The sequence below is a fragment of the Anolis carolinensis genome, chromosome 1, assembly GCF_035594765.1.
Source record: "Anolis carolinensis isolate JA03-04 chromosome 1, rAnoCar3.1.pri, whole genome shotgun sequence".
NCBI lineage: Eukaryota > Metazoa > Chordata > Lepidosauria > Squamata > Dactyloidae > Anolis > Anolis carolinensis.
In genome coordinates this window covers 95,665,318-95,690,693 of record NC_085841.1, presented here as the reverse complement: position 1 = coordinate 95,690,693, position 25,376 = coordinate 95,665,318, and the positions used below count along the sequence as shown (strand labels likewise).

The 25,376-nt window shown below is 37.7% G+C and overlaps 1 protein-coding gene across 1 annotated transcript; it reads left to right on the top strand.

Annotated features, from left to right (window-relative positions):
- The first annotated feature begins 35 nt into the window (after nt 1-35).
- On the top strand, nt 36-19,458 carry nus1 (NUS1 dehydrodolichyl diphosphate synthase subunit). Its single transcript, XM_008120359.3, has 5 exons — nt 36-602; nt 11,878-12,000; nt 12,428-12,580; nt 15,695-15,794; nt 17,010-19,458. The coding sequence occupies exons 1-5, from the start codon at nt 191-193 to the stop codon at nt 17,098-17,100; spliced, it is 879 nt and encodes a 292-aa protein (XP_008118566.1). The 5' UTR covers nt 36-190; the 3' UTR covers nt 17,101-19,458.
- Nucleotides 19,459-25,376: the final 5,918 nt, after the last annotated feature.

Sequence of the window (25,376 nt, the reverse complement as noted above, 5' to 3'; positions counted from 1 at the left end):
CTGCTCGGCCAATGGGCGCCTCGCGCGTGGGCCGGGGGGGAAAGGTCAGGGCAGGTCCGGTGATGGCGGCGCTCAGGGAGCCATCCCGGCGGATAAAACCGTCTCCGTGAGGGGCAGGAGGGCGAGATGGTGCGCGCCCGGCGCTGCGGCTGAACCTCCCCTCGCTCGCTCTCTTTCCCCCTCGGTCCCAATGAGCGCCGCCTACGAGCTGCTGTGGCGCCTGCTCCACGTCCTCCTCAGCCTCCAGCGCGCGCTGGCCGCCTGGCTGCGCGCGTGCTTCTTCCGAGGGAGGCGCGGCCGTTGGCGGTGGCGCGCGGCCTCAGCCTTCTCGCGAGCGCTCCTGGCCCCGGCGGCAGCAGCAGTAGCCAACGGTCCCTTCGCCTTCCGCAGGCCGGGCGCGGCGGGGAGGAAGGCGGCGGCGGCGGCGGCCCTCGGTGGCGCCGGGGCCCGCGCTAGGAAGGATGCCAAGTCTCTGCAGAAGCTGCCGGGCCACGTGGGGCTGGTGGTGGCCGAGGAGGAGCAGAGCTACGCGGACGTGGCCGGCCTGGTAGTGTGGTGCATGGCCGTGGGCATCTCCTACGTCAGCGTCTACGACCACGACGGTGAGCCGCTTCCCGGGGGCCTCCACTCCAAAGAGCTCCCTGCCAGCGAGGTGTATGGCAGGTATTTGAAACTAGGCACGTGGGGTTTATATATCTCTGGAATGTTCAGGGTGGGAGAAAAAAACTCTTGTTTGCCCGAGGCAAAGTGAATATTGTAATTGATCACCTCGATTAGCACTGACTGGCCTTGTAGCTTCAAAGCCTGGGTGTTTTCTGCCAGGGGGAAGCCTTTGTTGGGAGGTCTTAGCTGCCTCTGATTGTTTGCTGTCTGGAATTCTCCAGTCTTCTCAGTGTTGTTCATTATTTACTGTCTTGATTTTAAAGGGTTTTAATACTGGTAGCCAGATTTTATTCATTTTCATTGTTTCCTCCTTTCTGGCTTTAAATTTCCAAGGCAATTAAATGCTAATCAAGGTGATCAATTGCAACATTCACACCTGCCAAGACATACAAGAGTTTTTTCTCCCAACCTTGACTTTCCACAGATATATAAACCCCACCTGCCTAGTTTCTAACAAACCTCACAACCTCTGAGGATGCCTGCCATACATGTGGGCGAAATGTCAGGAGACAATGCTTCTGGAACATGGCCATACAGCCCGGAAAACTCACAGCAACCCAGTGATTCCAGCCATGAAAGCCTTCGACAACACAAGATAGGTCCTGTAGGTTTGTTCTTGAGTTGAATTTGTTTGAAAGTTGGAACAGGTACGTTTTCAAACTGTAACTCCAACCAAATTTTATTGTTTGGTTTTGGATAGGATATGGACACCCCGTGGAGTTTGTTTTGCTGTCTGCGCCCCTGTTCAGAAGATCTTGCCTCACTTTCCGCTCCTGTGATAATTGGAATTTGACAAATTTTTCTTATTGTGGAAACAAGGATTGGTGATAAAGCTTCAGTGAAGCCACCTTTTCCCCATGATAACATTTTCAGGAGTAAATTTCCCTTCCTAGGGGTAGATTTCTCTCACTTATATTAATAATACATTTTTATTTATATCCCGCTTTTCTCCCTAATGGGACCCAAAGCAGCTCAAAAGATAATACAATACAAATCAAAGCACATTTAACATACAGTATAAGACAAAAATCACACAAAGCATAATAACGTCTAGAAATAAGATATAAATAAATATTAAGCATTAAAAACATTTAAAACCAATTACAATTATTGTGGAGACTTATCAGTTGAATAGTATATTTCGCTAAGCTCAGTGTAAATTGACCTTGCTGTCATTAGCAATTGAATTCATTTGTCAAAAGTTTGCTTGAACAGGTAGGTCTTCAGCTGGTTCTTGAAAGATAACAGGGAAGGAGCAGTTTTAATCTCAATGGGGAGGGAATTCCAAAGGGCCAGGGTGGCTACTAGAAAAGACCCTCTCTCTCATCGCCGCCAACCTGTTGTTTGACCACTGTTCTTAACTACGAGTCATTTGTAACTCGGGGACTACATGTACTTTATTGAAGCAGCAGCACTCTGTGATAGAGAATGCTGAAGGAAGACTTTGTTAAACCACAACTATATGATTCCATAGCACTGAGCCATGGGAGTTCAAGCAGGGTCAAATTGTATTAATTCTACACTGTAGATCAGGGCAAACTTGTGCCCTCCAGGTGTTTTGGACTTCAAACCGGCTGTTAGGAATTGTGGGAGTTGAAGTCCAAAACACCTAGAAGGCCAAATTTTACCCCTGCTTGCTGTAGATGTACCCCTTTCTTTCACCCCCATTCTGTGCATCGCCTTTCCTTCTTCCACAGAGTCTGTGACCTTGGTATGCCTTCTTGGCTAATCCAAAGCTAATCCATTGCCTCCTCTGTTGTTCCTTAGTGACCTTGTGTCCCATTTAATCATAAGGATCATTTTTGAGAACTGAAATCCAGAATACTAGAAAGACCACAGTTTGGGAAACAAGTGGTTCCCAGACTTTCATGCAGTTTTATCTACACTTACTAAGAAACTGTTGCACATCAAGCCAGACCACAGATCCATCCTGCCCAACTTTATTACTGTAAAAGTGGCTTTCCAAGCTTTCAGCAGGATTCCTTGCTAGTCTTATCCTTATGTCGCACTACAACAATGGTTCCCAAGCCTTGATCCTCTAAATGTTTTGAAATGTCAGCTCCCAGAATTCCTGGCTGTTGGCCAAGCTAGCTGGGACATCTGAGAGTTGAACTCCAAAACACCCGGAGAACCAAATTTTCAGAACTGCATTTAAATAATTTCAGCATAGCACTGTGGAGATGCAGTACACATGCAGTAAAATCCTGTTCCTGTTTGCTAGTTTAGGTTTGATGATGTAAGATCTGAGTTAAGTTATGAAGAGGACTGCAGCTTTGTTATGGCTCAAACATTTCAGGGAGACAACCCACTTCATCAGATACAGCATATTGGGTCTCATCTACACTGACATAAACTACATCTTGAACTGCATTATATGGCAGGTCCTCATGGTATTTTGATTAGGAAACAGACTAAATATGGGATATGTGGCAACATCATCAGATGAATCCATAATTGGTTGGAAAACAATAGTAAACAAGTTATAAGTGACTGCTTCCGATTGGAAAGTGGTGTCAAATTATGTTCTGTGGGGGCTGTACAGGAACCTTATCAGTAATTTAGCTGATAAGGTGGAGGGAATCCTAATCGGATGTGCAGATGAAACAAAACTGGGAAGGGTAGCTACATTGGAAATAGAATTTGAATACAAAAAAACTTAGATAAACTGGAAAACTGGGGTGAAATTAATACAAGGAAAGTTAACAGAAATGAAACATTTAGAATTATTTTTCAATATGAGCCAGCAGAGTGATGCTGGATCATAGAAGTCAAATGCTATCTTGACTACATTAAAAGAAGTGTGGTTCCCAAATTGATAAACGTAATAGTCCCACTATATTTGCACTGATAAGACCTCGTGTTTGAGGCACATTTTTAGAAGCGTTAAGAGAGGTAGGGGCAATTTCAGAAAAAGGCAATGAGAGTGATAAGAGGTATGGAGAACAAAACATGAGGAGACATCATGGGTTGTCACAGGATGGGAGTAGATTTCGATTGAACATTAGAAGGAATTTCTTGACAATGAGAGCAGTTTGGGGATAGAACCAAGTACCCAGAGAGATCCCCTCTGAATGTCTTCAAAATAGGCTGGACAGCTACTGGCAAGAGATGCTCTAGCTGGAGATCCTGAATTGAGCAAAGAGTTTGACCTGATAGCCCATAGGACCCCTTCTGACTCTATGATTCCATGACAGGCAGAAGCTTTCTGGCAAAGTAAGTTCTAGTAAGAGGAGCACGATGTGAACTTAAACTATTTTTATGTGGTAGTTTGTATCCCATTTATGCCATGAATTGTGGTGATTTAGCATTAAATATGACCTTTAACAAAAGGTACTCTCTCCTAACACTCCTTTCCAATTGCTTGACAAGAGAGGTTTACTGATTATTCTAAGCACTTCTCCAACAGGCTATAACTTACTGTAAAAACTAGTTCCTGCAATCTAAGAACACTCTGATGTTTTCAAGTCTTTTACTGCATCCCATTTCTGTATTAATAGGATTAATTCATGACAAACAAGCTTATCATGATATGGATAACTATATCACTCATGCTCTCAGAATTTTGAATTTTAGAATATGTAATTCAAGTGCACATATAGGTTAAAAGAGGTTACATTTAAATGATATAAGGTTATATAGTTTATATTTAAAGGATAATACTTGTTGCAGACCACCATTCATGATGTTCTACTTCCTTCTCTTTGAGAATTATTATTTTAAAACAATATACAACAAATCACAATGAAGTAATAAACATTAAAAAAGAGAAAAGAAAGAATAAAGGAAATAAAGACAAAAAGAATATGCAGTTGGCCCTCCATATCCGTGGATTCTACCTTCATAGATTCAGCCATCCATGGCTTGAAAAAAATCCAAAAAGCAAACCTTGATTTGGTATTTTATATAAGAAACACCATTTTACTGCGCCTTTGCATGTAATAGGACTTGAGCATCCACAGATTTTGGTATCCACAGAGTGTTCCTGGAACTAAACCACAGAGGATACCAAGAGCTCACTGTGTGTGTATAACTAAAACTAATACACAGTGTTCTAAGACACTAAACTAAAATATTAAACATTATGTTAGACACAAAAGAGCTCTTGATAATAACCATAATCATGGATTATTAAATTGTTGGATTTGTTATTGCTCAAGTTCGTCAACAGTTTCCAATCTCAAAAAAAAATCTTTAGTTGATTTCTCCTTTAAAACCCACTAGTTGCTCAACACTTTTGCTAATTTTGGCTTGGTCCCACCCTTGTTTTTTGCCCTACCCTGCCTCGTCTCCTTGTCTGCCCTACTTCTATGGCATAATTTCCTCTGAATATTATGCAAGCCCAGAGTTTGCCGAGTTGCTTCAGCCTTGGGAAAGCTCTTGTGACTTTCATTGCACATATTATGCATTCTGATTCCAGAAAGCACAAAGAGTCAGATAGTTCTTTGTGTGCACAATCCTTTTTACTTCTTTTGGTTTCTGTTACATAGATTATATATTTTACTAGCTGTGCCCGGCCACGCGTTGCTGTGGCGAAGTATGGTGATATGGGAAATAAAGTATTGAGGAATTGGTGGTAGTTAAGGTAAAGGGTCCCCTGGGCTGAGTGGGTTGCTAGGAGACCAAGTGAGTGGAGCGCCTTCTAACTGGCAGCAATTGGATAAAAACAATTATTCCTCTCCCTCTAATTAGGACTTTATTTTTTTGCTTTTTCTTTTCTTTTTGTTGTATGAACCTAGAGGCACGGATGAGGTGTTGTGCTGTCAATTTTCGAGGTTGTGGGATGTTTACTTTTGTTGTTTTGTCCGCTGCCATGATACCATCATTCTTTTATATATATAGATTATATAATTCTGATTATTTATAAAACACTATGATCTGAAGATGTCAGATCTAATTGATTAAACAAACAATGTACAAAGTACAGTATAACCCCCATATCCATGAAGGATACGTTCTGAGACTTTGCATGGATATATGAAACCATGGATGAAAGTGAATTCTATTGAAATGAAGGATTTCTTGCCTAAGAATACCATAGAGTATTCTGGAGGACATAGAAAATGCCTAGAGAGGTCACAGTTTGTCAGACGTGGATAAATGAAATTGGATATAGGGTTTGTACTGTACTCAGAATTTAATGCACTATTTGGGTTGCCCTTGAAATAGAAAATAAAATTGATTTTGCAAAGAAGACATACGAAAGTGTATGTTCTTCACATATATTTGAAAACTTAATGTATTGAAAACATAGTTGGCCTGAAAAGAGCAGGGTTCCTTCAATTTGTAGAGCAAACTAGAATCAGCAATTCCCAGCTGTTGGAGAAAAGGGAGTCATTTTTTCCCGATTCTGTTTTTACCTTGCATTTGTCAACAATGCATTACAAACTATTCTGACTCTTTTGTTGTTCAGGGAAGGAAGAAAAGTTGCAGGGGTTGCCTCTCATGTCTGCAGTTTCTGGAGTTCTGCTGTATCTAGCTCTAGGTTGAACCTTGTCTATTTGGATGTATTTGAAAGTCCATCAACTGATGTATGATTATATATTTGAAAAAAGAAGGCATTGGTGTCCTCACTAATTGTTTCATCTCAGGGTTTTGTCTCTGCTTTTCAGTGAAATTTTGTGCATGCCTATGTCCCATAGTGTTCAGTGTACATACTTCGAAGTAAATGTTGTACCTGCCAGGCCTCACATTGCATCTCTGTCTGAGATGAGGTGATGTCCTTTACTCCATTCTCTTAGGCCCACTCTACACTTCCCATTGAAGACATACAACACGTGCCATGAAGGTGCACTATTGTGCGCTTTCTAGACGAAACGGAGATAAGCAAAGTTGAATGAAAGTCCAAAAGGAAAACCCTTAATGGGCATCATCACACTCCAGTGTAAACCACGTTGCATCGCAAAATCAGCTCCATAGAATGTGAGTTACTGTGAGGACACCCAAAATCACATGTGGATTCTGGAGGCGGAATTAAAAAAAAATGAAATTCTCCAAGCCACACATACTGTGGATCTTGGAACCAGCTTGAGGCCAGTTTCTGTGGTGTATATAATCACCATTGGGCCTCAAACCGGTTCCAGGATTTCCGTCTAATCATCCACATACAGAAATCATTTTTTCTATGCTGGTTTAAAACTGACCTACCATAAGTCACCAGTGTAGATGTGCCCTTAGGTTCAAATTTGTAACTGGAAGTGAGAGTGGGCAAATCCAAGTAGTTCCGCTTGGCAGCTTGATCCAGTTATAAGCACTAGCCAGTCCCAAATTCTTCTCCATTTCATAAGTTGTAATGTAGCACATCTCAATGCTGACCTTTGGAAGACTCTAAATCTGAATGCAACTGGAAGAGATGTCTTTACTACTTCCCTAAATTTAAGCCAAGATATATTGTTTGTAATATCAGCTTGCTAATATTGTTCACCACTTTCCATAGCACAGTCTGTATTGATTTAAATCAAAGTAAAGTAAATCAGCAAGAACAAAAAAAAAAAACCATTGGTTTATTTATAGTATTTGTGTGCAGTAATATGATCAAAAGTGGTCTTGGGCTGAATCAAACAATCAAACAGATTAAAAGCAACAGTAAATCATTATCTTTGATTACTTTCTCTTTTTTTACTGTTTCATATAATTCCTGAACAATGGTACAAATACAGCCACCAAGTAGGGGTTAGGAATGTTTTGGGCCTAGAGACAAATTTCAGTTTGGGAAGGGATTCAGAAATTGCACTATGGCAGTAGGTAAAAATATAGATTGGGATCAAATGCACTTAGTGCCACCTTGAAAACTCAACTGCTCACCAAGTTACACTGAAAACTAGCCTTACGGGCAACTGAGGTTAGCATGTCATGAGTCCAGAAAAGAAATACCATGGACCAATGAGACTCTAAGGAAAAAGAGAGAATGTTTCTTTAAAGCAAATGTTTATATCATTATATGAGAAAGAGATAAGCATAACTTTGCCTCCTACAAAGAAAAAGAGCAAAAAAAAGCAAGTACAAATGTCTTGAGAAACAGGAGGTAAAATTAGCAAGTAAAAAGTGGTTAATGAAAATGGAAACATTTTTCAGTAATGTGAGTTTTCCATTTAAGAGGTGGCAAGAACTTACAAGTGGTCTCTTTGAGCTGCCATTTTAAAAGACATATTCTGGGAAAGTGGACAGTATTAGCACAGTTAATCAAAGCTTTCATGATTGGTAGTTTAGATTCAATCTCTGCATAATTTCAGAAATTGATTGGTGGTGTAGCTGTCAGTCAGCTGAAAGAGAAGGAATTCAACCTTCTGTGGTGGTATATTTGAAATGAATGATGGGAGCAACACAGCCGGCACTTGTTCCTCCACATGCAGCTCCCAGTGATGTGGGAGCAACAGACCAGAATGCATGCCCAATTGATATACAAGGTATAATTAATGAGGCAATAAACAAGGAATTAAATATTATATTAGTGCCACACATTGAATTTCAGGTCAGCATTACTGATCAGAAAACAAATTCATCCATCAGTGTACAACCAATGAATTATTTTATACAAATAATTCAAAAAAATGCTTCAGCCTAGTATTATACTGAGATGAATTCTTTACACAATGATTTGCAAACAAGAGTGACTATTCTTTGATATCTAAAAAGGGACAAAATGAATTAGAACTTCAGTCAGCATAAACAAAACCAGTTTTGTTAATAAAGAACAGGAAAGAGACATTAAAATCAGCAGAGGCATATGAACTTGAAGGCAGAAAATGTTCCAAAATGGCAAAGCATTTTGACACTGAATTTGATTTTGAGACAGGGATAAGAGACAGCTTGGATGAGAATGCTATGGCTCACCAGTCATATGAAGATAGAGATGAGGAAGTTTCCTCACATGCAGGATCAGATTCAGAGAGTAATTCAAACAGACTATTTCTGGTGGAACAATTTACATGTCTGATGTTCAGGATACTAGGTCTAGAATTACTGGATAATAATAATAACAACAACAACACTTTATTTATACCCTGCCACCATCTCCCTGTAGGGATTGGGGGGGGGGGGGGCTTACATGGGGCAAAAGCCCAACAATTGACCAAAACAACAACATAAACATGATTCACAATATAAAAAGATAAAAACAGTAATACAATATAAAACAAGCATATTATAAAAATTAATGATATCAGTTAACCACCAGGCACAGTTCTATCATCTACATAGGTGGAGGAACTGAAGCAGCAATATATGAATAAAGCGATAAATTAAAATGAATAGATGATAATAATAAGGCCCTAATAAAATACAGGGTAGAGTTATGGTAATCTGGGGCTGATTAACTAATGACTGTCTCACCAAAGGCCAACTGAAACATTCAGGTCTTTAGTTGTTTCCTAAAGGAGGATAGAGAGGGAGCTAACATAACTTAAAATAAATGATAAGGTTAATGGGAATAATAATAAGAGGTAACAACAGAGTAATAAGTCTGACAGAATTCTTGATTGGAAGCTAGGAGGCCAGCAAACCACAGTTCTATTTTTCAGAAAGCGGGGGCAAGAAGTTTGTATTGTTGAAGGTTTTTGTAATATTACAGTATGTGTTCATGAGTACTCCAAGGGCCCTTCCACATAGTCGTATAACCCAGAATATTAGGGCAGAATTACCCACAATATCTGGTTTTAACTGGAATATCTCAGTCCTCACTGCCATATATCCCAGTTCAAAGCAGATAATGAGGGATTTTATTCAACTGTGTGGAAGGTTCCCAAATTAGAAATCTTGGAATTGCTCTTGCCTGACTAGAGATTATCATTAAGGTAATGACTGTTGTTGTTTGTGTTATTATGCTAGTTCTTTCTCCCATCCTGGACATTCCACAGATGTATAAACCCCACTTGCCTAGTTTCCAACAAACCTCACAACTTCTGAGGATGCCTGCTATGGATGTGGGTGAAAAGTCAGGAGAGAATGCTTCTGGAACATGGCCATACAGCCCAGAAAATCTCACAGCAACCCAGTGATTCCAGCCATGAAAGCTTTCGACAACACATATTCTAGTTCTGTTTTGCAAATCAAATACCGCTACAGTTTAAGAGAAGAATCTGAACAGTTCAGCTGAAAGACCTGTGGGATCATGTGACAGTCCAAAGTCACCTCTGCAATTGTCACTACCAGTTCAGACAAGTATATCATGGGTAATAGCAGTTCTGGTCTGTGTCTAAAAACAGCACTTTTCTTTGTTTTATGTTAAAACATAGCACTAACATGCTTATCTGTAGTATTTAATGAATTTGTGTGTATGGTATTTCAAACTTGTTTTTAAGGTGAACAGAGTACAGTATAACATACTGTACTACAAAAGCTGAAGTGTAGCTTCAGTAACCATGAACATTTCAAGAGAAAGTTAGGAACATTATCTAAAGTTTTGAACAAATTTAACCCTCTAGACAAAGGGAAGAACAAATGGGGTAGGGGATTCTCATACAACTTTTCAACAACACTTGCCCAATTCGCTATCCAGCACCAGATATATATTTTGATATAAAACAATACAGTAGCCTCTGTAGCCTATTTAATGGATGACTTGTTTATCATGTAGGTTTCTAGGAGAGGCATATACACTTTTTGGGCAAATAGGTGTGTAAGACTAGGGCTTCGTTAAGTCAGGCCCAGTTTAAATATTTGATAAGCCATGTTTAAAAATGGGGGGCGGGGGGCGGTCCTGTCCACAATTAGTAAATGATTACCCAAATAAAACACTGGATTTCTTGTGGAAGGTATGTGGGATTTGAGCCATTACTTTTTTCACAATATACTGAAATTGGAAATCCTTTTGTTACCAATGCTTCCCCACTGCCCAGAGCTGTCGAAATAAATAGATTGTGCATGATAAATACTAATTTAGTGATATTAAACATTAGAAATTAGAATAATAATTTGTTACCACTAATACTGATATTTGAAATAATTTAATCATTTTAATAATCATTTATTGATTTATTTTGTTAAAAAATCAAAATAGATGATAGGGTTTAGGGGAGGTGGCATGGAGACTCTCACTGTTGACTTGGGGCATATTCAAAAATACTGTCATTTTATTAGTAACCTTAGCAGACTTGATGAATTGTTAAACCCATAGCAAACCTTACAGCATTTGAGTCGTGATATATGTGGAGCGGACAGGATGGCTTTCAGGTGTTGGGGGAGAGGTTTTTTGGGTATATTTCTAAAAACTTTTTCCTAGCCCCCAAAAATAGATTATGGACAATTTTAGAATCATGAATAAAATTTTGAAGATATTTAGAGTTGGACATGGACTCTGGGAGAACAGGGTTCAAATCCCCATTCAGTCATGAAAATCCACTGTGCAACCTTGGGCAAATCACACCTTAACCTTGAAGGCAGTGGCAAATCTCTCTGAATAAATGTTTTCCCCAACAACTCATGAATAGGTATGCCTTAGGGCAGCCATAAGGTGGAAATTATTTGAAGGTACGTCCAGGTGTTGAGCAATCAGCTCACTTTCAAATTTTATTTTTGTCTCTCTTCATCATGTGTTTACCTTGGAACGAGCCTGGGCTACAATGGTTCTCCAGAACAGTCACATCATTTGTTAAAATAAATACTGCTTTTAGTCGTGAAATTGTTATGATGTAGCACCTGAACTGTAATTATGTCCAAATCACGTGGGTTGTGGATCTGAACTTCTAGAATACAGTAGCTCATTTTGGAAGAAGAGACAAGTGTTTGTCAAGATTATTTCCTTTGTCTTGATCTCAGTGATCTGCAGAAGTTGAGATAGATGGATTACAACTATATTTACAGCTATTTATCCTCCTCTAGGGACCATGTTAATTTATAATCTGAAAGGGGAGAAAAGGAGCCACATAGTTTACCTGATGTAATTTCTGATATTAGATTTAGTATTAGATCCAAAGATGTATAATTTTCTTGTTTACATTTTCCCGAGATTAGATTTCATGACAGACACACATCCATATACATCTGTCCTCAGTTGTTTTGTGTATCTTGCTCTTTATCCCAGAATGAATAATAACCAGCTTCATTTGGATTTTGGGGGGGGGTGGGTGGGTTGAGGAAAAGGAATTATATTCATCAGTCTGCACTGAATTGGTTGCCAACTATTTTTGGTGTTTTAAGGTATGTAAAGATATGATATTATAGATGTCCTGAAACAAAATAGTCAACTAGCCAATTTAACTTTCTTCCTTCCTCTCAAAGGTATTTTCAAAAGAAATAATTCAAAGTTGATGGATGAAATCCTCAAACAGCAGCAAGAGTTGTTAAATTTGGACTGTTCCAAATACCCAGTGAAATTTGCAAATCAAGATGAAACAGATCAAGGTAAAATCGCTTTTTAAACAATGTACTGTTATGGGGAGCAACAAAATATATTAGTATTCAAATTTGATCCATAAATGTTACTTTTCTCACTTTATACCCCAGAAATTTGTTGGCTTCTGCATGAACACAAAGAATTTCATGAATATTTTACTAAAAAGATTTCTGGAATTCATCGTGATTCTTATATTTACTCAAAGTTGATTGTTAAACGTTGAGCTCTAGTTAACTATTAATATTTGTACAAAATATCTAGATATTTTCAATAAAAATATTTTTATAAGGTAAATTTAAGCAATTTTCTGGAAATCTTTTATAGAAGGAATCATGAGTTGTATAAAATGAGTGGGGAAGGGAGAGTCTTATTTCAAGTACTTTGTTTTTCATCTATGTTTTAATTTATTCTTTCCTTTTAAAAACGTTTTAACAGTTTTAAAATGCCAATCTACACTGAACGTACTGTCTTCAGAGGACGGAAAAACAGATATAGTAAGAGCCGCTCAGAAATTTTGCCACTTAGTAGCACAAAAGCAAAAAAAATGCACAGACTTGGATATGAATGTCTTGGAGAACCTATTAAGTAGTAAGTATGAATGCAAGGTGCTTGCTTCTAATGAAGAGTAAATAACTGCGAAATGTTTCATAAAATGGCGGTAAGGTTTCCAGACTAAATTGAAAACACTGGTTTTGTATCTTAATTTCATATTCATAGATATATCTTCTAAAAATTGTTTAAGAGCTTATCTAGTGTAGTAGTAAATTATCCCCCACCTAGGCATCTTTAACATTCCATGGTTTAATTTATAATCAGACAATAATATCAAAAACAATATCCAGAAATATGCATCATGATAGCTTCCAGAGTATCATATGATTCAGTGACACCCCATGTCTAGAAATGTATGTGTCATATATTTAGTGGATGCAGTGTAGTCTTGAAAATGAAAGTGCTGTATCACCTCCAATAAGGTGGGATGTTTATGTCCATTTCTCTAATAATGCAAGGCTTCAAACTCTGTCTAAGCAACAAATGTTGGAGAAACATTGTGAATTCTTCCACGTCCTTACTATCCCCATCCTTACTGCTTATTGCAAGATAGATTTTTACATCAGGCCTTTTCATTTTGTTATCATAAATTGAAAAATGTTTCTCTGAATGGTGGTACTCCCACATTTCTCTTCAAGCTATTACATATGTTTACCATTCAAATTGTTTTAAAACCATTGACCGTGCTTGTTGTTACTGAGGAGTTGTGTTTTCCAAAAAACCTGAATTGTTTGAGATCTAAGTGATTTTGTAATTGCCATAAGCCAAACAAATTTATGGAGAAGATTGATTTAGCAAACTAATCCAGGTGGAAATCTGATGATATTTTCCTATACGGAAATTGCAGTAAAACCCTAAACTGGGATAGAAAGTTCTAATGACTTCAGTGGAGACTCAGTTTTCAAACAACTTTTAATTTTTTTTTAACTTTCAGTGTTTACATGATGATTCAAATTACACATTTGGGCTACATTAAGTACCCTGTTTCCCCTAAAATAAGACATCCCCAGAAAATAAGACCTAGTACAGGTTTTGCTGAATTGCTAAATATAAGGCCTCCCCCGAAAGTAAGACCTAGTAAAGTTTTTGTTTGAAAGCATGCCCACCGAACAGAACACAAGAGCATGCAGGATCGGTACTATAAAGTGTTGTACATGGAAATATTGGTAGTAACAAGAAATTCTTGATAGGATTCACAGTTTGTCTGGTTATGCTGGTTTATGATGACAACTACTGTACAATATATAATAAATGTTCATTTTTTGTTCAATAATAAATGTGAATTCTTCTTCATGGAAAAATAAGACATCTCCTGAAAATAAGACCTAGAGCATCTTTGGGAGCAAAAATTAATATAAGACACTGTCTTATTTTCGGGGAAACACAGTAGCTCACATTTTTGTTGCACTGGCACAGCAAGCAAGATACAGTTTCACTTTGAAGAGATTTGTTGCCTCTAACAACAGTAAACTTTGTAGCTCTTAGGACAGCTCCTTCCTGTACTGTACACATGCCTTTTCTGCTTTGGAAATATTATGGGTATTTGTATTCATAACAGTAATTGCTGTTGGTGTGTGCCACGTTCTCATTTCAAATTTGTTAGCACAAGCAGTCATATGACTGCCAGAATATGCTGTTGCCACTGACTCCACAATGATTGACGCCGCACAACCTTTTCTCTTAACAATATTCAATGCAGTAAATGATCTTATTGCTATCAAGTTCCTCAACATCCCATAAACCCCATAAAGATCCCACTCCAGTATTTCACTTTCTGCTATATCTGGCATCTATCTATTAAGTCAACACTGCTGCTACTGGCAAGTATACGCACACACTTGTGGATCTTTCTGAACATATTTCTTCATTGTTCCTTCACATGCCCTCACTTTGGGTGGAAGCACTGATCAAAAGAATCTGCTCAACATTATGAATACAGCAGGATAGTAGATTTAGTGATAGCCTACTTAAAATATCTAAAATACAGTAAAAGCATTGTTACCTCCAGTGGTCTTGTGGAAATAACTGCAAATCAGTTTTATGAACCCAATTTTAAAATTCACATTCTCACATTTTGAAAAACAATCAAGTGACATCATGCAGTTCTAGCACTGCACACTCATTCTTCTCAAGGGGAATTTTAGAGCCTTCTCCCTAATCTAGTTTTATTTTTTTATTTATTTAAAAATAGAAGTGTGCACAACAGAATAACAACCTGTACAAAATATTTACAACACAAGCAAAAATGTGAGTTACTGTGTAATACATACACCTTAACACCTTAGTATCAAATGATGAAATAAGCAGAAAGGTAAACCATTGTATTACTGATGAAACAATGTACTCACTCCACATCAATTCTTTGAAGATCTAGGCCCAGACAGATACCTTTAATCCAAGTAAATATGAATGATAGAAAATCACTTTGCTCTACATGTTCCAGAATCTCTCTGAGATATTTAAACATCACTCCTGATTCTCAAGGGCCTTGTGAAGTATGTGTTCTTGAGACTGCTTTAACTTCTGTATTCTGGCTTCTTATGATGTTCATATCTGAAGGGCTATTGTTGAAGTGTCCTCTGTGTCATCAATGTTTTTGGTGCGGATGGAAAGTCTAGAATTGACGGTAATTCCAATAATGGAATATTTGCTGTCAACTGTTAGCCATTCCTCCCTTTGTTCCTTTCTTCATTTGGGCCCTAATGCTTATTTCCTTCACTTGTGGGTAAAAGTCTGAAATGGTTGATCCACAAACTGCTTTGTCTCAGCATCGGGAGAGGTATTTAGAGTAATATCATTAATTATTATTGCTCCAAATCTATTATATTAATTAAGATTTTACTCCGCTCAAGATCTAGACATCTTCCACCCAGCCCTATATCAATTTAGAATTTTTTGCTCTCTGTTAGAACTCCTTGCATCTTTGATTATATTTATATAACCAGCTTATATTTATATATATAGCCAGCTAAATTCACATACAGATACACGTTTTTGGTTGGTATCATGCTAATTTGTCTAAAATGGTTGATATCTACCTTTTGCAAATAATTTGTAACAACAATGTGTGATAGTGAACATGTGAATTTCTAAAGTACCAAAATGGTTTTCCTTCTGACACCAACTACTGTGTATATTCTGTGTTTCTAGGTACAAATGGCTTTCCTGACCCAGACTTGATACTGAAGTTTGGACCTGTGGACAGTGTGTTGGGATTTCTTCCCTGGCAGATCAGATTGACGGAGATTGTGTAAGTTAACTATGCATAAAAACTTTGAATGTCATTGTAACTTCTTGACATGTTGGAGTTAATCTAAAGTGTGTGAAGTGAAATGGCTACATTAAGCAAAGAAGATGCTACTCTTGCCATCATAGCCCTAGACAATAATCCCCAAAGCCTTCATTAAAATGCATTAGTAGTTTCTTTTTTTTCTCTTTTTTTTTAGTTCATGGAGATATAGGACCTGCCACATTTCTATAAAGCAGTGGCTCTCAACCTGGAGTCCCCAGATGTTTTTGGCCTACAACTTTCAGAAATCCCAGCCAGTGTACCAGCCATTGGGATTTCTGGGAGTTGAAGGCCAAAAACATCTGGGGACCCCAGGTTGTGAACCACTTCTAGAAAGAATGACATATATAGAAAACTTAGAAACAATATTAGAAAAGCATTTATTAAGCATAGAAAATCCCATATTTTAACTGCTGCTTTACTTGAATAAAAGGAAGTATTGAAAATATAAATTGTTGATTGGCTTGCATCCAACTCTAAATGTGGATATGAATGCACTTGTGTTATTTCTTAATGAATAGAGACACTGTTACCTGGCTTCGTTTTTGAAATTGCTTAGAAAGAATGCTATCCCTAACTTTGTCTTTAAGCACAAATGTAGGGGATTTGAGGGGGGGGGGGAGCTGTGTTTCATGTTAGTTCTTGAGTATTATAATTTCACTAGGGAAACATGGGATCCCTTTGCCCGCACTCAGGATCAACAGCAGGAAGAAGTAACTCCTGTTTGATTCAAATATTGCGGAGCTTGCTTCTTTTTAACTTAAATCCATCTCCCATGGATTTGAGGAAAAGACTTTTTTTCTGGGCTCTTAATCGGTTTTCATCCAGTGCATAATTTCAAAGTCCCAAGTCTTGATTCCACTGGGTAGTGGAACAAAATGACAACAAAATGGTAGACTTTTCCTCAACTCTCAGATCACCCTAATCCCATCTAGTCTGGAAAATAAGATGGCAGAAGATGAGATCTCCTTACTGAGCACAAAAGAGTTTGAGTAATATGACGATATAATGTGCAATACATTTTCAATAGCCTGAGTAATTGTTCAAACCAAGTCTTAAAATAATAGTATCGAGCTAATCTAGTGCACATATTTTAGATAGTTTGTTTCTTCTTTCAAATTAATGTAGTCTACAAATTCTTACTGATATTTAGTTTCTTTTGTCAATTTTTTCCAGTTCTTTGCCTTCACATGTGAACGTCAGCTATGAAGAATTCTTTTCTGCCCTCTGTCACTATGCAGACTGTGATCAGCGTGTAGGAAAATGATTTCTTACAGAATATTATCAGGATTTCCATGGAAAGGACCCAGTGTCTCTGTTTACAAATTCCTGTAATGCATACAAGTCCAGTACATAGTCTCTTAATTTATCAAATTCAATAAAGTGTCTTACCTTTTTAGAATTTGTATGTGTGTGTACTCATGTGGAGGTGTGGGAAAGGAATGGTTTGCTACTGTGGCACATGGCATACCATAAATGTTATAAGACATCTGCTTATAGGCTTCAAGGCCTTTATTTCTTTCAGTGACCAAATCCTTGATATAATGAATACTCTTAGTATGAAGGAACCAATCAAACTAGCACTACAATCAAGAGGGGTAACATGAGACTTTGTAAATCCCATTTCAGAGTCTACTGTCACATTGTTATAATTTCTGTCTCCTTGTGTCTTTGTATTGTTCAGTTTCTGGGAATGTACAGGTTTGATTATGCTCAGTGGCATCTGAAAATGCACGTCAAGTTTGGGGAGGTATATTCAAAAATGGAATTAATGTTGCAGCTTGGAAAGAATATAAATGTAAAGCTCAGTTGAGCCATTTCTGGAATGGGGAAGTGCTCTTCGTTTTGATTACAGGTTAAATCTGTTTTGAAATAAGTGATTGGTTGTACATTTTACAGCGACAGTCCTCCTTTCCTTTTAGGGGTGCCTAGGTTTAACTGGTAGTTGGAGAGTTGTGTAAAAACTTCAGCAGAAGTGGGTGGATGTTGGATTTGATCATCATGTGATGGATAAGGTGAACATGAACTGTAATGTACTTCTGTATATTGTAGTGTTTGTTTTAGAATCATATATAACCTCAGATTGTCAGGTAAATAAGACATAAAGCTTTCCCTTTTTCAAAAAAGATTTTGATTCCATTTTGATTATATCGGAAGTCCACTATGATGTTTTCATTTTAAGCAAGTACATTAGTAAATGTATTGTGAGGGAATCTGATACAAGTACGTTTTGTTTGTGTTTGAATGCACATAGCAGCAAAGGGAGTTGTAATATTAAGTATGCACTGATGACTGTTGTAATTTTGAAATCCTCAGCCATATATAATCTGCATAAATGATTGTGTCATTTGTATGACAGTATGATTACACTGCCCAATTGTATGACAGTGACAATGTGATAACACCGCCCAATTATAAAACAAGCATATAAAAAATAAATGTCATGCACTGTTTCTCCCCCTGTAAATGAACTTTCTGCAGCTCTTTTTTAAGGGCTGATTAAAGTATGTGGTATATTACCTTTCTCCAGAAGATTTGTCCTAATTTTGTGTCCCTAGATTTTATTGGAAAGCTTTCCAAACATATGATTCCTCAGTATTCCTTTTGAGTGATATATTTTCTTAACTCTGGCAAAGCCAGTTTCTTGTTTTTGTTTTGATTTAAAGGGAACTAAAACATAAATATATTTTGTAAATGACTTTATAAATACCACAAATTAGCAGAGTAAAATGTGATGTATTATATACTATAGCTAAGCAGTATTGTTTTCTTTTTTAAGTATCAATTTGAAATCCGTTCAAAGAGCCTGTAATAATAATGTGAACCGATTTCACGTTGCTTGTTTTTGAGGAAAGAATACCTTCTGCTGTGACCTGATGGTGTAAAGATGCATCACAATAATATTTTCATTAATTGAAATGCCAGGAAATTTCATCTGCTTGGGTTGTAGCCCTAAAGTTTCTGCTATGGAGTTAATGAACATGTCCATTTTGTTTAAAGATTGCCTAAACTAGTATGTATTCTTTTAAAAGTCATTTGAAACTTCCTCCTTTTGTTATAGGAACCAAGTTTAGAGTGTATCCTGAAAGAGGGATACTCAGCGTTAAGCATGTTTGTGAAAGTATCTCAAGAGAACATTAACTGAACTCCAGAACCATTTGCTTACCACAGCAATCCTGATATAGCAGATGGTGAGAATTATTATAGGAAGGATCCTGTTATATTTTTCTACTTGTCATTTCTTTCCCCTGCTTATATTGATCTGCTGCAAATTGCCAAAGAATATTTGCAAAACAATCCGTAGTTGCTCCCCTGTTGTGACATACCTTGCTGAAAAACTACCTTCTATACTAGGCTCAAGAACTTAACATGAAATTAGCTGTGCCAAAAACAGTGTGCATATCCACAATTTGTTCTTTGAATGTATGTCATTGCAGTAAGCCCTCCCCTCCTAGTCTTGTCTTGTGAGAAGGTATAGTTTGCAGCAGTGACATTCTGTATATCTTTGGATACCTGTAAATAATATGTAAAGCAAGTTTTTATGATGAAGAAATTGACTTACTGGGTTTCATTACTGAGTAAAATCTGAAGCTGTAAAACAAATAAATATATCTTTCTACAGGTAGTGATGGTGTAATACTTCTGTATACAAAGTTCTTCCTGTTAGTTATGCTTGTGTATAGTGCAGCCCTAATTCATTCGTACAGTCTAGCTGAAGTGGGTTAGGATGAGTCTTGAGGTCCTTGCAGCAGCCAAATGGATAAAATGTGAACTGGCAGAAGAGCACAAAAAAGTGACTGACATGGTATTTGGGGTGCTTTGTACAAGCTTTGCTATTGTGCTTGCTTCGTTCTGTTCATTATTTGTTCTGTAAATATATATGCTTCATTGCTGAAATCAAATTCACTGAAAGAATTGTATTTTAATTTTTAAAAAACTATCAATAGGGAAGATTGCATCTAAGTGACCTGGAATGTGAGCTGTCAAATCACAAATGAATGTTAACATCTGTGTTTTTTCCATGAAAAATGTAGTTAGCTATCCTACCCTTTTTACCTTAAGTCCAAAAAACAAATTTCTGAATTATTTGTGGTTTGTTTTGCCCTATATACCCATGAGATCAGTTGTGCTCCAAAACACAAGCATCTCAGTATACCAAGGGCATGTTACAATTTTTCTATGAATACACTTTCAGGATTATATTTTCAAACTTCTCCATATATAAATTGGTTGCCTCTGGGGCCATAAAGCATGCCATGTTCACTCATTTTATTTGCCAGTAAAAGTTGTTTTAAAGTAAAAGTGCTTATTCATAGCATCAAGAAAGACGTGTTTCACTTCTCTCCTGTTCAGAATCTGGTGCGTAAAGCTTTGGCAGCCTCTTAATGTAGACTGTTGTAGAGAAATATATCCATAATGATTAAAATTCCTTTGCATCATCATCTTCAGAGCTGCTGTTCCAATAATTAAATCTGAAGAATCCTATCTGCAAAGTGAGATTAGGTGTATAAGGGTTCAAAAATATTCATTTTATTATTTATTTCATTTATCTTCAAGTTTTCTCCTTTCATGGGATTCAAGCAAGTTTACAAAAATACCTTATAAAAATTAAAACGAATAAAAAGTTAAAACATTTTAAATACGTATATTAAAGTTGTAGAATTATTTTTAAATGTATCTAGTTTTTTTTAAAACATGCACATTTCCAGCAACCAGTTCATTATTAATGCCCATCTGACTAGAAGAACTTTCCCTCTCCAGCCAAAGAAAAACATACAATCTAAATCAATTTGAAGTCATTCGAAAAATGTATCTATTGTGATTTTAGTAATGGCAGCTGTAGGGTTGTCTTTATATAAATGGTATACATATTGGTTTCGGAGTAATGAGGAATGCATTTTTATAACCACCACAGTCCCGAACTACGGCAATACCACCCCACCCCCACCCCCACCCCCACCCCCCCGCCTGCTTGTCTGACCGTAAAAGAGGAGCTGAGAAATAATTTGCATAAAGTGCTCTTCTTGATAATTCACGTTCCAAGGCTGGGGCCGTATTCCTGAAGGAAAGAAACAATCTTTCAAAAAGTTAAAATTGACTTGGAGGAGGAATAACCCTGGAGTATTCTAAAGCCTACCTTGGAATCAGGCTGTAGTGCAGTCTGGTGAGCAGCCAGCTGCAGCCACCTGCAACAAATCACTCTGACCAAGAGGTCATGAGTTCGATGCCAGCTCAGAGCCTGCGTTTGTCTCTATCTTTGTTCTATGTTAAGGCATTGCATGTTTGCCTTATATGTGTAATGTGATCCGCCCTGAGTCCCCTTTGGGGTGAGAAGGGCAGAATATAAATACTGTAAATAAATAAATCGGGAATTAGGGCATAAACCTTCCAAAAGTATGCTATTGGGTGTTTCTTAATCAGGATAAACCCAATCCAATTTATCATGACTAAGAGAGGAAACAAAAGAGAAATCCTTGGCTAATTTCATCTATCAAGTGAGTTAAGTAAACTTTTAGATTAATTAATGACTAATTTTCAGGGAACATCTCACAGGAAGGGGCAAAGTATTCCAGCCTGTTGCTTGTTACTTGATTATTATTGTGAGAAAAAAACAATAGAATTAAGGAAAGTGCAGAACCCAGATGCACAAAGCTGATAGAAAATTACAAGAATTGCTGCCACAGGTGCGTCTACGAAGATTTGACTCAGAGCAAAGATTTCTGCAATACAACAAATAACAGTTTGATTTTCCTTCATTGACATTTGTGCTGCAATAAAAATATTTTGCATCTTCACAGTGTTCCATGTCATAGTTAAGTGAATCAATCAATCGACTTAACTTGCATCATGCCCTTTTCCAAAGCGCACTGACAGTGCCAATTTAATCTATTTCAGTTCCAGGTTGTGACACAAAATGTGGAAAAATCACAGGCTGTATGTGAGAATATGTCTGCAAGGCATTCTATGCATTATACCTTCCAAAGCACATGCACCATTACTGGTAAATAGCATGTGCAACAATAAATCAAGTACTCTGTGAGCCATCTCGAGTCCCTCTGGGAGATGGTGGCGGGGTACAAATAAAATATTATTATTATGACACAGCAAACAAGATAGATATGCTGGATTTCGTATCACAAAATCACAAGTCGAACACTTCCTAAGTGTCTAGGATTGTGTGATGTATTTTCGGATGATGTGTGCAGATCTCAGCAGAGTGGCCTTTTGCAGTTGGCAGATTGTGATTTTGTCAATGTCTATTGTTTCCAAATGCCGGGTGAGATCTTTTGGCACGGCACCCAATGTGCCAATCACCACCGGGACCACCAGCACTGGTTTCTGCCAGAGTCTTTGAAGTTCAGTGTTGAGGTCCTGAGGTTTTCGTCAGTGCGGCTGTCACCTGGGATGGCAACATCAATGATCCAAATCTTTTTCTTTTCCACAACTGTGATGTCTGGTGTGTTGTGTTCCAAAACTTTGTCAGTCTGGATTCGTAAGTCTCACAGCATCTTTGCGTGCTCATTTTCCAATACTTTTGCAGGTTTGTGATCCCACCAGTTCTTTACTGCTGGGAGGTGGTACTTGAGGCATAAGTTCCAATGAATCATTTCGGCCACATAGTTGTGCCTCTGTTTGTAGACTGTCTGTGCGATTTTCTTACAGCATGATGATGATGATGATGATGATGATGATGATGATGATTTAAATGAATTTAAAGATTTCTGGTATTGCCTAATTTACATGAAGTGCTGTAACCTGGAGTCTGTCCATCCAAAGCCCTGCTGCCTTTTTGTCATCATGGCAAAAGGAACAATGGAAACCATTGGGAGAGAATTTTTTAAGTTCACAAAATTATGACAAAGAATCATAGTTACAGCTAAACAACATGGTTAGGCTGAAAGCAAGTTCTCCCTCACCTATCGTCTAAACTTCAGAACACTATGTCCTCTTCTTTCTATGATCCCTAGACTGAAGCCTTAATGGGAGAATTTTATATATAACCTAAGGTTTCTTTGATATACATGAAAATGTAGTCTTTCAGAAAATTAGTTCTAAATCACCAGGATTTTCAGCATTTTTAGGACTACACTTTGTTTTGGGCTCAGAAACAAAATGAGAATTCATGCCAATGAAAATGTACAGGCAATATTACTAGAACCTCCAATCCATTAAAAAAATTGTATGTATTTAGGGCTTGTTTGCCTTAGGAACAATCTAGCATGCAGGTGAATGCTCGTGCACAACTTGAGAACTACATGAAGTTTATAGTAGTAGTAATAATAAGAAATCATCTGTTCACTCCAAGAGGCAGGATAAAGGTAAAGGTTTCCCCTTGACATTAATTCTAGTCGTGTCTGACTCGAGGGTGGTGCTCATCTCCATTTCTAAGCCGAAGAGCCGGCGTTGTCCGTAGATCCCTCCAAGCTCATGTGGCTGGCATGACTGCATGAAGCGTTGCCTTCCCACCAGAGCAGTACCTATTGATCTACTCACATTTGCATGTTTTCAAAATGCTAGGTTGGTAGAAGCTGGGGCCAACAGCAGGAGTTCACCCTGCTCCTCTGATTCGAACCACCAACCTTTCGGTAAGTAAGTTCAACAGCTCAGTGGTTTAATAAAATATATAGATTAAAAAGGGTCATAAAATACATCAATTAAAAACAACAGATTAAAACAACAATACTAATAAAATGTAAATTTAAAATACATAGTTTAAAATGACCGAATAAACCTGCTGGAAGAGAGATGTCTTTAATTGTGTTTTAAATTTTGACAATTCATCTAGCTGTCTTCTGGCAGTTCATTCCATAGTCTTGAGGCAGCTGATGAAAAGCTCTTCTGGGTTGTGGCTGCTAAACAGGTTTGGGCTGGTTTGAACAGATGTCCCCCAGAGGATCTAAGTGTACAGGGTGGCTTATACATGAAAAGGAGATCTTTCGGATAACCTGGACTCAAACCATGTAGGGATTTAGAGGTAATACTCAACACTTCGTACTTTCCCCAGAAACTAATTAGCAAGCAGTGGCTTGACTTTAATATACATGTAATAAGCACACTCCTAGATGTACCTGTAACCAGTCTGGCTGTCATGTTTTGATGAACTGGAGTTTTTGAACTTGGTACAGAAGTAGTCCAATGTACAGCACTTTGCAGAAATCCAAACTTGAGGCCAGCAGTGGGCACATAACCATCTTTAGGTCTTCCAAGCATCAGTAACAACCCATCTCAGGGTGACTTTACATGACACTAGCCACCTAGCTGTCCAGTGAGTGCACTAAAAGCTGTTGGCATGGGATGATGCATTTCTGTTGATTCAGCTGCAACTGCCAAGTTGTTTAAGATAGTCGCTATAAAACAGACAAAGAGATTGGATTTAATATGACTAATAATTTTTGGGACGGCCTTCTAAAAAGAAATAAAAAAGTAATAACGATCTTATATAATAAGATACTTGAATGGAAGACAGAATCTGAAATAGTAAAGGAATCAATGTTAAAATGGTCCAGAAATGTAGGCAGAAGTATAACCATGGACGAATGGGAAAATATCTGGAACAGAAAGATGAAATATTGTTATGCTATAGAATTAAAAGAAAATTGGTTAAAAACAATCCATAGGTGGTATCTAACACGAAAAAAACTCGGATTAATGTACAAAAATAGAGATAAGAAATGTTGGCGATGTAAAGAAAGGATAGGGTCATATTTTCACGTTTGGTGGAAGTGTAAAAAAATTAGAAATTATTGGAAAGAGATACACATGGAATGTAAAAAAATTCTAAAAAATGACTTTGATTGCAAACCGGAATATTACCTATTAGGACTTTATGATCTGGAAAACAAAGACGGAATATACTCTCCAGGGGAAAAAGAAAATAAATCTAAAATTTATGTATATGCAGTAACAGCAGCTAGAATAGTGATAGCCAAAAATTGGAAAAATCCTAATTGCCCTACAAAAGCAATGTGGTTAGAGAAATTAATGGACATAAAAATATGGATAAACTAACTTATTTACTAAAAAGGCGATGAAAGAAACAGACTGGTCCGAATTTGAAGAATACGTAGCAGAAGAACTGAAAGGATAAGACAAGACATAGTATGGAAGAAAGAAGATTAGAAGTCTACCCCCTCCCCCATTAGGCTACCTTTCCGGATGTCTGTATTCAGACTCCTCCCCGAACTTCCCCTCTGACTTTCCCAAAACCTACTCTCTTACAAATCTATCTGTCAATCTATTTAGATAAATCTCACCAACCCAAAAATATGTACCCAATCCCTCAGTATTCTCAGAATCACTCATTCACCCCCTATTAGCCCTCCCCGACTAACCTAAACCCTTCCCTCCCCCATACCTTCCCTTAGCAAATCTAGAAGATGTCAATCTTTTAAAAAATATTCTTTAATAAAAATGATTAAAAAAAAAAGATAGTCGCTAAGATATTTTTCTGGGGGGAAACAGCCGTGTGGAGCTGTTACCTGCTAGTTTCAGTTACACGTAGATAACAGATAACAAGGCAGTGCTTAAAGATTCCAATTCAAC

Bases quoted from the DNA above. Each gene is read 5' to 3' on its own strand.
- nus1 (XM_008120359.3), top strand. From the start codon at position 191: ATGAGCGCCGCCTACGAGCTGCTGTGGCGCCTGCTCCACGTCCTCCTC. The intron at 12,581-15,694 runs GTAAGTATGAAT...CTGTGTTTCTAG, and splicing joins CTTGGAGAACCTATTAAGTA to GTACAAATGGCTTTCCTGAC. The intron at 15,795-17,009 runs GTAAGTTAACTA...AATTTTTTCCAG, and splicing joins ATCAGATTGACGGAGATTGT to TTCTTTGCCTTCACATGTGA.